General features: G+C 46.0%; 1 protein-coding gene across 11 annotated transcripts in view; it reads left to right on the forward strand.

Annotated features, from left to right (window-relative positions):
• RAPGEF1 (Rap guanine nucleotide exchange factor 1) overlaps nt 1-16,115 on the forward strand; it is a 152,649-nt gene that overhangs the window by 84,449 nt on the left and 52,085 nt on the right. For all 11 annotated transcript variants that reach the window (XM_060101732.1, XM_060101739.1, XM_060101734.1 and 8 more), the window contains 2 exons: nt 3,442-3,620; nt 7,740-7,896. In XM_060101732.1, the coding sequence (XP_059957715.1) occupies nt 3,442-3,620; nt 7,740-7,896 (336 nt within the window). The remainder of the gene's footprint in view (nt 1-3,441; nt 3,621-7,739; nt 7,897-16,115) is intronic.

Genomic DNA, 16,115 nt, shown 5'->3' on the forward strand with positions numbered 1-16,115 from the left:
AAAGGAGGCTAGAGCGCAAGAATGAAATATATGGTGTTTGCCAGATTGATCTAAATTCCAGATTGAAGGAGTAAGAAAGTGGGAGATTTGGTCTGTACCACAATTATTTCTTATTGCAATCTGTTTAGTAACCCCTTGGAACTGGGTTTTATATTAAACGCCAGGAAGAGTGTCACTTGTCATCTGACACTAGTCCAGGCAGCCCGGAGTAAAATGATTTACTAACCACTGTGTTTTGCTAGCGAACTCTGATAAGAAACTGTTTCAGCCGCTCACTTCTTGGAATTTTTCCCTCTTTCTTCATCACTCCAAGAGAGGAAGGTCATAGGGGAAATTTGATGCTCAAGTTCTCTTTCCTTAGTGGGGGTTCCTGCAAACTCCAGGGGACATGTGGCCATGTCTGGAGACACTTTTGGTTGTCACAACTGGGAGATTGAAGCAGGTGCTACTGGCATCTGTTGGCTGGAGGCCAGGGGTGCTGGTAAACATCGTACAATACAGAGGACAGCAACCCCGCCTCCCCCCAACCCCAACAAAGGATTTTCTGTCCTAAAATGTCAGTGCCATGGCTGAGAAACTGTTCTCTGGGAAGGAGCTATAGATGTGATCTTCACCCAAGGAAGAGTGTTACCCTGGTTTCTGGTCGTTGCCCTTTAAGAAGGGTTGAATGACTGTGCTCTGCCCTAGGCCACCTGCATGAGACCAAGTGAGTATAAACCCATGGTGGAGGCCCACGGTCAGAACAGGAGGTGTTGGGGAATCCGCCGGGGGGTGTGAACTTGGCCGGCTCTGTCATTTGCCATCTTCCTTAATTATTGCTTACTAGCTGTCTTACGACTTAGTATTTCCATCTATATTCTCATTTTTCCCAGGTTATTACGTGGGAAATTGCAACTCAGGTAGACAGAAATAGATCTGGATCCATCTACAACTTCCTGCAGGTCTCTCTTCGCCCGGGCCCCGTCCTGGGTGATTTCACGCAAGGATTTTACTTACTCCTCACCTGGACCATGTGCACACGCTTTCACTCTTTCCAGTATACAGAGAGTGTGGGCTCTGGCCCAAGTTTTCTTAATCAAAATCTCTTTCTCCCTTAATTTTAGGAAGTGCTTCCATATGCACTCTCACCCAGCCCCCCACACGAACCTCTTTCGATCACCCAGGGCAGGCATTATTCTCCCCATTTTGCAGATGAGGAGCCTGAAGCCCAGCAGTGCCTTTGGATCGAGGCCCTTCCCCAGCACCGCTGGCCTCATGTAGTTTCCAGGTTTATTTGCACCAGTGGTGGCATCTAACCCCTGACGCAGGAGCGGGTGTGCAGGTGGATACAGCTGCCCCTCTGAGGCCTCGGCCTCAGGTTCCCTGTTCCTGGGGGTGTTCGGTCTGGGTGTCTCATTGTAAACTCTTCCGACTGCTGGCTGTGTTTTGCGAGAAGCCATAGTTTAACAGCTGATGGGCTAGGGGAATGCACAGCGTTCAGAGGCCATTAATTCTGGGAGTGGAATTTTCTGTAGAGTTAATGGATGAAACCTGACTCTGCTAGGTTGTCGGCTCCTTTATTAGGAGCCCAGGGCAGCCCGGCTCTTCAGTGGCTCATTTGATCTCTCTGCAAATGACAGGAGAGTTCTCTTTTTTTCTGTGAAGTGCCTTGCCACTTTTGGACGGCTCCCATCTCCAGATTAGCCCCTTTCTCCCTAGCAAACCTCGTGACACATCTTCTTAAAATGTTTCCTGCTTCCTCCCCACGTTTTGTCACTGCTGGCTCCTTGCGCGTCCTGATGTGCTGAGGGCAGTGTTGTAGCCAGAGTCCTCTTGCTCAACTGGCCAAAGTGGTTTTAGTCACATTTGATGTCTGCAAGGCACCATGAGTTCCTTCATACTGAGGTTCCTCTCAGCCCCGTGTAGGCCGTGGCGAAGCAGAGCGCTCTGGGCCGCGAGGTGGAGAAGCAAGTGCCTGGCTCTTGGAAACAGGCAGTAAATAAACAAACGTGTCTGGTAGTGAGAAGAGAAAAACAAGTGACGGCAGAGAGGCCACAGTGATGGGGATGGGGAAGGCATGTCTTTTGCCTCCCTTGGAGAAATGTATCATGGTGGTCTACAGGATACCTTTTGGGAAGTACCCCCATTGAGACAAATCAAATCGGGTTTTTGAAAGTTGTCTGACGAAAGGAGCTAATTACTTCTTGATTCCATTTTTATGTTTTTCCTTTGATATTCCCATGAAATCCACTATTGAAATTTTTTATTTAAAATGACATTCCTCATTATTTTAAAAGAGCTGGTGTTCAGAATCATAATCACTTTTGATTGTGTATCACTCTTTTATATATTTATGTAGTTTTAAATCTACTTTTTCTAGAAATTATCTTGTTCTTGGTGGTTTTTATTTGAATATTCTCTGGACCTCAAAGAGCCCACAGGTGGCAGTTTTCCTCATACGTACCACTCTTAATTTGCCCTGGACATGTAATCGATTCTACTTGAGTAGATTATCCATTTTTGGATTTATCCATTTTATAGATTATTCTTGATCTCCCTTTCCCTGCCAGCCAGCTGGGACCTGGGTTGTTGACATTAGGGTCAGTATAAGGAGAGGTTGGAGAAAGAAACCAAAGGGGGGGGTGTGTTTACCCACTGTCTGTGCATTCAGGGTATCCCACAGTCAAGGAGAAAAGATTTGGGTGTGGGAATGTGAGTGCTGGGAAGTACAGGACTCTGTGTTTTATTTTCCTCCTAGGCGGGCTTTCCTCAGGGGCAGAGGGACCCTGTGTGCTGTTAGCACACGCTGCAGGAGTAGTGATTGAATCACTGCCATCTGTCCAGCTTCTTCACCTTTTCACCCCAGCACATCCCGCCCCTTCTAACCCTAGGGTTTCCAGGTCCTCTGGGAGAGCCATATCATTTCATTGAGAGGGGCTGCGTCTTTGGTCAAATGTGGGGATCTAGTGAGGAGTCCTGGGAGAGTGGGTTTTGAGCACTAATGCCTCTGACCGGTCTTACACAGCCCCTAGGACCTTGAAAGGCCTGGGGTTTCTTGATTTGATTTACTGGATAGATACACACGTTGGGACTTAACTGTTGGTCCTGTAAGCCTCCTGCAGCCATCAGCAAATTAGTCCTCACTACACTTACTGAGTGTAGTGGTGATATCTCAGTGTGGTGGAGGCGGAGACCCCAGGGCAAATCTGTCTCTGTCCGGGAAGGGAATTAGGAATATCTGAACAGCCTTTCTCCGTCGGCCTCTTCTTCTTCCTTCAAGTCTAGCCTCTGTGTCCTGACTGCAATCCTTAGAAAAACAATTTGGCTTGCTTTCTGCAGCAAGAAGCCTTTTCCATTGGTGTCAATCTCAAACTAGTTTGCAGGAAATTTTATTTTATTTTATTTTAAAATTGCTCCCTTTAATCTCTCTCCTCCCTCCTTACGCTTAACATTTCCTTTCAGAACCTGAGCTGGCTGGAAGAGAAAGAGAAGGAGGTTGTCAGTGCCTTGCGCTACTTTAAGACCATTGTGGACAAAATGGCTATTGATAAGAAGGTACTGGAGATGCTTCCAGGGTCTGCCAGCAAGGTGCTGGAGGCCATCTTACCCCTGGTGCAGAGCGACCCTCGAATTCAACACAGGTGAGTTGCTCTGGGCTGTGTCAGCAGTGGAGGCCTAGTGGCACCTTGGTTCGGGGGCATTTCACACTCAGTGTTTCTAGGGCCAGTGAGGAGGGCCAGGAGGAAAAGGAGCCCTCCCACGCCCCGCCCCCACCCCTGCCCCATGGCTCTCACTTGGTATTCTTCCAAGGTTGAGGTCATCATTGTTACTCATGAGGCCTCAGCACTGAGGAAGGTCGCCACCGTTGCTGGGGATGTAGCCACAGTGTAAGTCTGTGGTTATTTTTTCGTACTAGCCGGCTCGTTGGCAATAATTGCATTGATTTGGACCCATTTTTCCCAGTACCCTATGTTAACCATAGTTTATTATGACATTAAATCCTGCCAATATCTAACCTATTGGAGACCTTGGCTGCTTAGATTATTAGGCCAAAAGAGGTAGAGAAGAATCCCATTAGAGCCTGGATTAGTGAAACATTTAATCGTATCAAGCCAGGTCCTCCCAAACAGCACCTGGATTCATTGGAAGCCAGGTATGGAAGCGTAGTCAGCTTTTGTGAGGTAATGCTTTTATTGCTAGAGTTCCTTGTCCTCTGAAAGGTTAGTGAGCGGCTTGCCCCTATGTTTGTTGTTAAATACAGAAAGGAAAGCAGTATGAAATGTAATCTTCAGTGAGAGCCTATCAGGAGCTTCTTCTTGAGAGGCTGTCAGATGCCTGCTGGCTTTGTTTTTCTTCCCTGGTACGTGTTCAGGATACACATCTCTCTGTTTCAGTTCCTCAAGATGGTTTAGTGCCCTTGTAGCCCCATGAGGCTAAGCTTTTGTGAACTGCTTTCAGAACTTGACAGTGAAGTGCATAGTTTTCTTCTTCTGGGAGATAAAACAGTATCTTTATTTCCAAGAAGCTCTCTGCCCTGGAGCTTCTACTGACCCCTGTAGATGGTGGTTTTTGGCTGGAAGCTCACTGAAGCCACTTGGCGGGGAAGGATAAGGCTTTCTCTGCTCTGTCTTCACTTTCCAGGCCAGGCTGCTGTCATGTACAAGAAGCCTCTGAGGAAGCGAGTCCCTTTGGTGCCTTGTTCAGTTGCTCCATATGGAGGACTCTCTGAGACCAAGCACCATGCTTTTCCAGTAGGTAGCCCAGTGCCCGGCTCGTAGACAGGCCCGGTGCTGTTCTCCTTTGAGGGAACATGCTTAACAGTCTGCTGGGTTTCAGACGCACAGGTAGCTTTTATGAAATGCTCTCATACACGTCTTCTCACGGGATGGGCCTACCGTGGGGGAGTTAAGACGTGAAAAAATCAACTCCCCCACTGTGTGACAGTGCTGAATTGAGGGTACCGAGTGGAAGCTCTGTTTGACTCTGAAGGAGGGAGACCTACAAGAGAGTTGCACTTCCTGGGGGAGGATATGCTGCAGCTGGACCTGAAGGAAGGGCAGGATTTGGATGGGCAGTGGGGGCAGGAGAAGGAGAAGAGCAGAGGAACTGAGGCCAGCGGGCACAGTGTGCCCGGCAGGGACGAGACCAGCAGTCCTGTGAGCAGAGTGTGATCACACCAGGGCGCCGACGGGCGGCGCTGTGGGAAATGAGGGCGGATGCCCTCACGTGCCAGGCCTCTTTGGGAGAGTCCAGGACAGTCACCTTCACTGAGCCCTGTAACAGCGTTGACAGGGCGCTGCTGCTAGGACTGTCGCTTCCTGCAGTGGCAGCCGGCAACTCTGCTTGGGAAGTTACTTTCTAGACGTGCAGGCTCTGGAAGAATTGACCGAGTAATAGGACAATGGTCTGGGGCATTTTTTGTCCATGGGGAGGTTTTGTAATTACTTTATAGTTGACAAAAATGACTTACTGTCTATAACAGTTTCCTAGAGGGGAAAAGAGAAATGCCTGGGTGTGGCCATAAGGAATAACGATTTCTTTTTTTTTTCTTTGTAATCCTTTAGCTAATGCCATTTAAGGGATTTTTTCCTCCTGAAATTCTTCCAAAGCCCGTTGATGATACTTTTATTGATCTCCCTGAGATGCTCTAAAATGCTCCTCAAATGTTTCTTTTAGCTGCCTTCCATCATCTCATCCTCCCGTGCATTTGTTAGCTGGGAGGGTGTTTTCCTGCCTCTTCTCTGTGGGTTGGGCCCTAGCAGGTAGGCTCTTGGCCAGGCTCCCCTAGGTTCCAAGGGCCGTGGTGACGGGCCTGTGGACAAGCGGCTGGCTGTTCAGTGTGCGCAGTGAATGGAGGCTTTTCCTGACGATGGAACATGCAGAGATGTTTGAGAGCAGGATCCCTGCTTTGCCCTCAGTGCACACCAGCGACTGGTCCACTGGACACTTTTATGGTACAAGACCCTCCTTCCTTTTTTAACGTCCTTCCCATGACATTAAGACACAGGGATATTCTTCTTGCAAGCTCACAATGTGACGGGTGGACACAATTACCAACATTTTCAGGTGCTTTCAGGGAAATGTTAACATCCAGTGTAGGTGGGAATTAAGTATCACGTAAAAGTGACCCCTCCCACCTCTTTCATTGAATTATTGCGGGTGGGAGGCCACAGTCTTTGTTTCAAGAGGCCTGGCCTGGCCTTGCCAGGGAGGAGGAGCAGAGCTGCTAGAAGCACACGCCCCTTCAGGACGACGCCATCTATGGTCTGGCCCCCGCCCCCCCCCCCCCAACGGCAGGTCTGCAAGTTGTGTTTTATTCTCTCAGTCCTCCTTCCGAAGAGAATAGGTCTGACACCAAACACTTTTCATTTGTATCATCCTCTAAAGCAGCCAAACCCTGGCTTTCTTGTGGCTCCTTTTGTAAAGTTTTCTTCTTTGTAGTGGGGCTTGAGGAGCTGCTTTCATCCTTCCTGACTCTTCTTTCCTCCCGCCGGAACATGCACGGAGCCGAGTGAATGGCTAAGTGGAGACTTCAGACCTCCTGGAAATTCTCCTCCTCCTTACCTGATTCTGAAGAGCTTCTCATTAGAGCATTGTCTGGTTCAGGCTTTTTTTTTTTTTTTTAATGTCTTTGTTTTTAGAACCTGTTTTAATCATATCTTACAATATTATATATTTTTCTCAAAATTATATCTTTGGGGAAAAAGTATATCTTTGGCTCCTAAATGTCTGCCTCATTCTTTTTTTTTTTTTTTTTAGTGGAGGAGGTAGTTTTCTACATTTTTGCTCTACCTCTGTTGTAATACATACTATTTAAAATGGCAAAATAATCCTTGCCATAAATCCTAGGGAAAAGTATCTTTAGTTGTTTAAAAATATGTGGAAGATATAAAACGTCTTCATCTTGGCCTCCACTCTACAATCGTTGGGGCCTCCAGGTGTGCTCAGGGCTTCTGTTTTGAGTTGTTGGCATCACAGCGAAGTTGGTACCTCCTCCCCCCACCTACCATCACCGCAGGTCACCTCGCCTCTGACTTGTCCTCCTTAAAATACTCCTCATTAGTGCATTCCTCTGACATCTCAGCCATGGTTTATTGCAGGGGATGGTGAAGCTGAGCCCATGTTAGAAGGAATTCTAGTAAATTTCAGATCTCTTTGGGCTCATGTTTAAAGGCTGTTCCTTGGGACTTCCCTGGCAGTCCAGTGGTTAAGGCTCTGTGCTTCCACGACAGGGGGTGCAGATTCGATCCCTGGTCAGGGAACTAAGATCCAAAAAAAATTTTTTAATAAAAAGAAAGGCTGTTCCTTTAAAGGATCCTGCCTGCTAAAATTCCACAAACCTGTTGACTCCTTGTGACACAATATAACATGAATTTTTATCTAATCCAGAGCAAGAAGTGTACAACAGTCTGACCTACTAGAAGGAGAGGAAGATGAGGGATGTTACCAGAATCTCGTGGAGGTTGTGAAGTTTGAAAAAGCATATTAACTATCATGGTGGAATTTTTATACATTATATATGAGAAATGAAAAAAAATTTATAACAGACTGGGAGATAAAGCTCCACAAAATCTTCATGGGATGTAAGGAAATAGATTCAGGGAGGAAAAGTTTATTAAAAGGAGGTGCAGATCTTATAGAAAGAAGGATTGAGAAACCCTAGTCACTGAGAAACTAGGTCTCTGCTAAACAGATGACGTAAAGTGATGGTCACTCTTTAGATTTTTAATATTCTTTTAAAAATCTTCTCCTACCTCTAGCTCAGCCCTCTCCTCCTGCTATAGCCGAGTGTACCAAAGTCTCGCCAACCTCATTCGTTGGTCTGACCAAGTGATGCTAGAAGGTGTGAACTCAGAAGATAAAGAGATGGTGACAACGGTGAAGGGGGTCATCAAAGCTGTGCTGGACGGAGTGAAGGTACGTGCAGGTTCCAGACAGTCCTCATCAGGGACTTGGAGCACCCTCCCTGCTGGGTGTTTGTCACGTGAGAACTTGTTGCTAAACTTTGTACGTTAGAGTGAACGTCTTCCAGTGTTTCTGCTGTTGGGTGCTGCTCTGTCCCACAGCTGTTTCTCTTGGTACAAATGACTCGTACAGGAATACAACCTTTGGAGTACTCGTCCTGATAGTTAGAAAAGCTGCCAGAAGCAGTCAGCCTTTACTGGGCCTTGTATTAAATCTACGGGTAGTCTTTATACTACAGCTCTGGCTGTGCACGCTTGCCGGCTAGATGAAGTCCAGTGACTTTTAGCAAAACTCCCAACATGTCAACTGCTACCTTTTCATGGTCTAAGAACTTCTGGGATTCCTGGTAGAAAAGCAGGATTGACGTGAGTAAGAAATGAAACTAACTGTACTTCAAATCCATGATGTGGTCTGTGAATTTACTACCCAGGGAAGTCAGAAATGGCATAATGGGAAATTATGAATCATTGTTACAGCAGGAAGTGAAGTCCTTGGAGGTTCTGGAATTGAGGTCCAAGGGACGAACCCTAATTGAGAAAATAAGTCCCAGTGGATGAGGAGCAAGGCAGAATGTAGGGCGTGAAACAGGTGGGATCCTGTGGGTTGGGACGAGGGCTGTGAGCAGTGGGAATGTGAGGCCGGATAATGAGGTGGAAAGAGGGCTAGACTAGAGTGGAGCCCAGCTGGATTTGAATCCCAAGTTCACCGCTTACTAGTCTGTGAACTTGAGCAATTTACTCAAGCGCTCTGTACCATAGTTAACTCGTCTACAGAATACGTGCAGTTGTGGTACCCTGTGTCGTGGGGTTGTAGGAAGGGTTAAATTAGTTAATACGTACAAAGCTTTTAGAACTATGCTGGGCATACGAAACACTCAAATCTTAGCTGCTGTTTATTATTAATTATGTGGTGCTAGATGTATGCTTTGCAAACAGGTCTCTTGGCTTGAAAAACTGTGTTCTCTTCCTTTCTAGACCCTCCAGTACAAAACTGTAGCCAAGGTACTTACCCTAGGTCCAAACAGCTCCTTCCCCACTCAACCATGCCATTAGACTCCTGAATGCTGCCTCCTTGGATTGACATTCCCCAGAAGCTCTGGAGAGTAGAATAAGGACCCCCAACGGGCAAAAATTACAGATGGGAGGCTAAGAAAGCATTGCTGGACATTATACACTGCTCCGGAACGAACCGTGTTGGCTGGTGCGGTCTGGGTGGCTCCCCACCTCCAATACTGTGTAAGCAGGGCTGCTGTGTCTGCTGGGGCTTTATGGAGCTCATTTAGAGGGAGACTTGACTGGATGGCATCACAGTGTCCTCTGACGGCTCCCAGTTCTCTTCACTCCCCACAGTTACTAGGTCCTGCACTATCGGTTTTGGCTGGTGAGACTTAAGGATGTAGCCCAGGGTGTGGCTGCTGTGTGGGACCTGATGTTGCTTTCCAGACCTGGCGCTTAGTCACACATTCTCCCATTCCAGCCTCCCGGTCGCTCTCTGAGGTCAGCAGGGCAAGTGAGACGTGACCTGGGTCACACTTCACCATCGGGGTGTGTGTGCTTCGGGCTCGCCTCGCCTTGCTCTTCCTGTCCAGGCTTCTGGAAATGCTGTTATTGACAAGTGGTATTTTTCAGATGACATTGTTAAGGCTTCCTTCTACCAAATTGATTATAATTAGATCTTTCGAAACAAGTCAGAACATCCAAAATAGAAGAGAGAGAGTTAAGCGTAAGGCTTTGTAACATTCCCAAGTGGATTTCCTTTATGAAATCATTAAAGTGCCACTGTATCAGTTGAAAAATTGTCTAAAAGAAAAGTTTCTCAGATTTTTCAAATTGACCAGGATAAGAGAGGAGGAGGGAGAGAGAAAGCGAGAGACACCTATTGATTATGAGCCTGTCAGCGTCTGAACTTTTCCATAATTGTTTTTAAAATATTTTAACCAGAACAAAGATTCTCTAGGTGAGGAGCTCTGTACATTAAATTTTGTTTCATTTATTCAAGAAGCGTTTATTGAGAAACTCCTGTGTGCTGGGCAGTGTGATAGAATTGGGAATATAGTGATAAACACAATTGGCACCGTCCCTGACCTGATGGAGCTTAGAATCTAAAGGCGGAAAAGGACAGCAGTCAAAAACTTGTAATTGTATAATTATAACCAGGACTGGTGCTATAAAGGAAGAATGGCGTGTGGTCTTGGGTGTAGGGGGGACCTTCAATTTCAGGGTGATCAGAGACGCTTCCCCAGGGAGAGACAGGCAGGCTAAAGCCTAAAGGATGAGCAGGAGCTGGCCTGTGTCACTAGAAGTTTTTCATAGTTGGAGTCAGTCAAGGCCACGGGGACGATTTAGACACTGTAATGTTGGCGTTTGCTGTTAGGGTCTCAACTGTAATCATAGCTAACGTGTATTACCCACTTAATGCTTATAACGACCTCCAAGGTGGGTGTGATCCCCTCCTTCACAGGTGTGGAAACAGTCTCAGGCAGACCAGTAGTCAGTGGCAAGGGCATGATTCACACCCAGGCCTGCTGGACCCCAGACCCTGTGTTCTCACCATCACCCTCAGCTGCCTCCCACAAGGAGGAAGATTCATGGTTTGGCCCAAGGGATTCAGCGTGTCTCCCCTCCAGGCCAGCTGGCCTCCAGCCTCTCTCACTGTCCCCGTCAGGCTTAGGACAACTTATAAGCTCCTGTCCTCATGGTGTGAGGGAGCTCCTGTGGGCTGGGAGGGACCGGACTGTGTGGAGGTGAACTACATCCATGAGGGTGTCATCATCCCACTTGGAGGGGAAGTGTTGGCATGTTCCTGCAAACTGACTCACCAGCTTCCAAGTTACTCATTCACTTGTTAAATGGAATTTTGCTTTTGAGGGTTGAAAAAGTGTTGTAAAGCAGGATTACTTTGTTTTTGTCCCTGAATGTGCAGTACCGTCTATCATTTAAACCCCCATGTAAATGCCACTTGTTAGCTCTATAACCTTGGGCAACTTAACTCAGGTCGAAGGATGGACCTCTCATTATCTAATCTGACCCAGGCAGGTGCTTTACCAATGGGAGCCTGAGACTCAGATGGTCATGACTCTCTGGAAGGAATTCAAAGGCCCTCACTTTCCTTTTGCTGTAGGAACCACCTCCAGCCTAGGTCTTGGCTGTTGGAGGACTGAGCTTCTCAGGGTCAAACAGATACACGAGTTTGTCCTTTCAAAACCAAGACCCCAACTCTTCCTAGTTTCACCTTTTCAGCTTTTCTTCTTATCTCAGATGTACAGTTTCTTAACCCATCTCTCTGGACTCTGCTTTACCATCTCTGCAGACCTTCTTGGATCTCTCTTCTAAGACCTCCAGCCTCTTCCCCCACAACACACACACACACACACACTTTTTTTTTGCTGTATGCGGGCCTCTCACTTCTGTGGCCTCTCCCGTAGTGGAGCACAGGCTCCGGACGCGCAGGCTCAGCGGCCATGGCTCACGGGCCCAGCCACTCCGCGGCACGTGGGATCCTCCCAGACCGGGGCACGAACCCGCGTCCCTTGCATCGGCAGCATCGGCAGGCGGACTCTCAACCACTGCATCACCAGGGAAGCCCCCACACACATTTTTTAATTGGAAGAAAAAAAAAATACTGACCTAGGGGGAAACTTTGGAATACTTGCAGTTCTGTCATTTAACCATCGCCACCCAAAAATTGGGCTTGTATACCAGATTCACCTTGAATAGCAGGAATATTTTGAAAGAAACATTTTCCTGACTGTATCAGTTAGGGTTAGACTTGACTGCAAGAAAATCCAGAATAATACTGGCTTCAAAAGATAGAACTTTATTTCTCCTTCACGTATAAGAAGCCTACAGATAGGCAGACAGTCCAAGGCTAGCGTGGCATTTTCACAAAATGGCCCGGGATGTGGTCTCCTATCCTGCTTTCCCACCATCTTCACACATGGATTCCACCTCATGGTCCAAAATGGCTGTTACAGTCTCCATGAATTATGACTCCATTCCACCTAGCCAGGAAGAAAAGAGAGTAGGAAGTTGTGGCTTCTCCATTTAGGGGTGCTTCCTCAAAGGCCTCACAGAACTTTCACTTAACATTTTATTGGCCAGAACTTGGTCATATGCCCAAGTAAAATTCTGTTACTAAGGAAGAGCAGGTACTGTGGGGCAACTAGCTGTCTACCGCACTGACATTTCTGATGAGCCACCTCTTTTATTCCTTGATCAGCCTATTTTAAAATTCTTATTTATGATGAATTTCAGACATTTGCAAAACAGAGAACAGTATAATGAAGCCCCATCGCAGAACTTGTTGGCCAGTCTTGTTTCTTCCAGACCTCTTCCTACTCCCCTGGATTATTTGGAAGCGAATTCCAGGCATCATGTCCATTCATCTGTAAATACCTTAGTGCATATCTCTAGAACAAGGCAAACTTTTTCTGTAAAGGGCCAGGTAGTAAATATTTTAGGCTTCTGGGGCTACACATAGTCTCTGCTGCATATTGGTCTGTTGCATATTCTTTGTTTGTTTTAATTTAATTTTTTTAAGCAAAGCATTCTTACCTTGAGGGCCTTATAGAAGCAAGCCCTGGGCTGGATTTGGCCTGCAGGGTATAGTTTGCTGTTTTCAAACAGTTTGGTTTTCCATTTCAGATCCAGATAAAGTCCAAACACTGTAACTCATTAATATTTGTCTAAAGTTCTCCCTTCTCTGTATTTTTCTCCTTGTAACTTATTTGTTTTTTTTTTTAAGGAAGGGTCTTTTCTCTGAGACGTCTCCCACACTCTGGTTTTGCTGATTATATCTGTGCAGGGTTATTTAACATGTTCCTCTGTCCCCTGAATTTCCTGCAAAACTAGGCTGAATCAGGTTCTTGTCTTTGTATCTAGAAGAATGTTTCCTAGGTGCTGCCCTGCACTTCCATCTAGAGGCGTCTTTCCTTTTTGGATATTAATAGCCGTTGATGGTTATTGCCTAGATGGGTTAATTCCTTGGAGTTGCAAAATGATGACATTATAATTCTTTCTGCCATCGCTTCCTCATTCCTTAGCCGGAATACACTAAAAGAGACCTCCCCTTGTCAATCAAGGTTATCCTGTGTTATGATTCTCAGGGGAAAGGCAGGATCAGTGCTTAATTCCTTCCTTCATTTACCAGTTATCAAAATGAGTGTTTCTTAGTATCATCTAACATGACCATTGGATTGAGGTTTGGGGGTTTTTTTAAATTTATTTATTTGTATTTACTTATTTTTGGCTGTGTTGGGTCTTTGTTGCTGCGCACAGGCTTTCTCTAGTTGAGTCGAGCGGGGGCTACTCTTCGTTGGGGTGCACAGGCTTCTCATTGCGGTGGCTTCTCTTGTTGCGGAGCACTGTCTCTAGGCACGCAGGCTTCAGTAGTTGTGGCACGTGTGCTCAGTAGCTGTGGCACGCGGGCTCTAGAGCGCAGGCTCAGTACTTGTGGCGCACGGGCTTAGCTGCTCCACAGCATATGGGATCTTCCCTGACCAGAGCTCGAACCCGTGTCCCCTGCATTGGCAGGCAGATTCTTAACCACTGAGCCACCAGGGAAGCCCTGGATTGAGTTTTTAAATTTAGCATTCTGAACTCAGGGACGTAAATAAACATAGTTTATATGTCCAGTCCATTGCAGTTACTATCCTTAGTGATGCTCAAGTCCCATCTTTGAACAGTGACAGCTTCTTCATATTGTTTCCTGAGTTCATTTTGACATGACCCCAGAAGTCTTTGATCGTTTTCTCACTTTGGGACACGAAAAGGTGTTCCAGGTTCATCTTGTACTTACTTGTGTATGTATATGGTAATAGCTTTATTGAGATATAACGCCCATACCATACAGTTCACCCAGTTTAAAACAATTTAGTGATTTTTAGTATATTCACAGAGTTGTTCAGCCATCACCACAATCAACTTTAGAACATTTTCATTGCCTCAGAAAGTAACCCCATACCCTTTGTACTCTCCCCATACCCTGCCCTCATTTCTCTCCATTCCCCAGCCTTAGGCAGCCACTAATCTAACTTTCTGTCTCTATAAATTTGCCCCTTTCTTTTTTTTTTGACCATGTCACGCAACATGCGGGATCTTAGTTCCCTGACCAGGGATCGAACCCACGTCCCCTGCAGAAGCGCAGAGTCTTAACCACTGGACCACCAGGGAAGTCCCTAAATTTGACTCTTCTAGACACTTCATATAAATGGAATCATATACTGTGGGTCCTCTTGTGACTGGCTCCTGTCACTTAGCATAATGTGTTCGAAGTTCATCCGTGTTTTAGCACACGTATCAGGACTTCACTTCTTTTTATCGCCAAATAATATTCCATTACATGGATATACCACATGTTATTTATTCACGGACATTTGGACGTCTCAGTTGTTTCCACATTTCGACAATGTTGACTAATGCTGCTGCAAACACTCAGGTACAAGTTTTTGTGTGGATGTATGTTTTCATTTCTCTTGGGTAGACGCCTAGGACTGCAGTTGCTGGGTCATATAGTATCTCTGTGTTTGATTTCGTAACAAGCTACCAGACTATTTTCTAAAGCAGCTGCACCATTTTACACCCCTACCAGCAGTACATGAGGGTTCCAGTTGGTCTGCATCCTCACCAGCACTTGGTGTTTCCCATACGTCCTCGTGGGTGTGAAGTGGTGTCTCACTGCGGTTCTTGACTTGCGTTTCCCTGATGGCTAACGATGCTGAGCATCTTTTCATGTGCTTATTGGCCATTTGTGTATCTTATTTAGAGAAATGTTTATTCAAGTCTTCTGCTTATTTTTAAATTGTGTTATTTATCTTTTTTTTATTATTGAGTTATAATTACCTTGTACATTTCTTACCACCGACCTGGAATCATCTGTTCCTTTAAGGAGCTCTGGTTCCCTTTATTGGGGAATGATGTTTAGAGACCTCACCCCAGGGTTCCTCACTGCTACTCATTGATCACATGTTTAGTTTCTTTAAGAGAAAATACATCTTGAGTTTATACTGGTTTTTACTTAACCTCATCAAGCTTATATCTTAATTTTCTTCCTCCCACACTGAAAATCCCTGTTTTAAAAAATATCAACATTTGTTTTTGACTCATTTGTTCTTTCACAATACAAACACAAAAGTCTCAGAATAACAGTAACCACCTCCATCAGTATGATTATTAGAAAGTATTAAAGATGTTTCAAAGTTATTTTTGACCTTCAGGTTATCCATCATTTTGCAGTCATTTGAAATAGTTCTTCTTGGTGTGTCTACATGGTCCATCTTATGTGGCATGTATTTGAGTATTTCCTGTATGCAGTGGTCTGAGTATTCCACTGCTTTACAAAGGAGGAGAAAGAGAGGGAAGAAGAAAGGGGGGCTTCCCTGGTGGCACAGTGGTTGAGAGTCCGCCTGCCGATGCAGGGGACACGGGTTCGTGCCCCGGTCCGGGAAGATCCCACATGCTGCGGAACGGCTGGACCCGTGAGCCATGGCCGCTGAGCCTGCGCGTCCGCAGCCTGTGCTCCACAATGGGAGAGGCCACAACAGTGAGAGGCCCGCGTACCGCAAAAAAAAAAAAAAAAGGAAAGGGGGAAGAGACAGCGGGTTATGTGTAGTAGGAAATTGCCATGTAGGAATGTTGTGGATATACTTTCATAAGTCACAGAAATCATCATGCTTCAATTTCAGCTTCATACGCTCAGGGTTTAGGGGTACTTTTGTTGTTAATGTTTTTTCAAAATAATAGGGTGGCTTAAACTAAGATAAGCCCTCCTCAGCCTACTTTCTGAGCAGTTCACTAACTATTTTTTCTAGTAAATCTGCTAACCTGAAGAACTGCACCGAACATTTACTGCTTTTTCATTCTCAAGGGTGTTGGGAGTAGAAGGACATCCTATCCAGCTAGGAGTTGTAGCAGCAGCATCTCCTTTCTGGGCCCACACGTGTTCTACTTAGTTACAGATGTCAAGAGGAGGTCTTTCAATAATCTGTAAGCTTGTTTAGGGCCTTTATTGGGGTGAACCCTGAAAACTTTTATTGTTCAAGTTGTAGTGTTTGGCCCCAAGTCATTATTTTGAAGACACAAGTGCCCAGTTTTAAAATTATGCCCCTCCCCCCATGCCAACCGGGCCTGGCACTGCTTCTGGGCTGGTCTCTTCAGCATCTTTCAGGGTGGAAT

This window comes from Mesoplodon densirostris, chromosome 6, assembly GCF_025265405.1.
Source record: "Mesoplodon densirostris isolate mMesDen1 chromosome 6, mMesDen1 primary haplotype, whole genome shotgun sequence".
NCBI classification, from domain to species: Eukaryota; Metazoa; Chordata; class Mammalia; order Artiodactyla; family Ziphiidae; genus Mesoplodon; species Mesoplodon densirostris.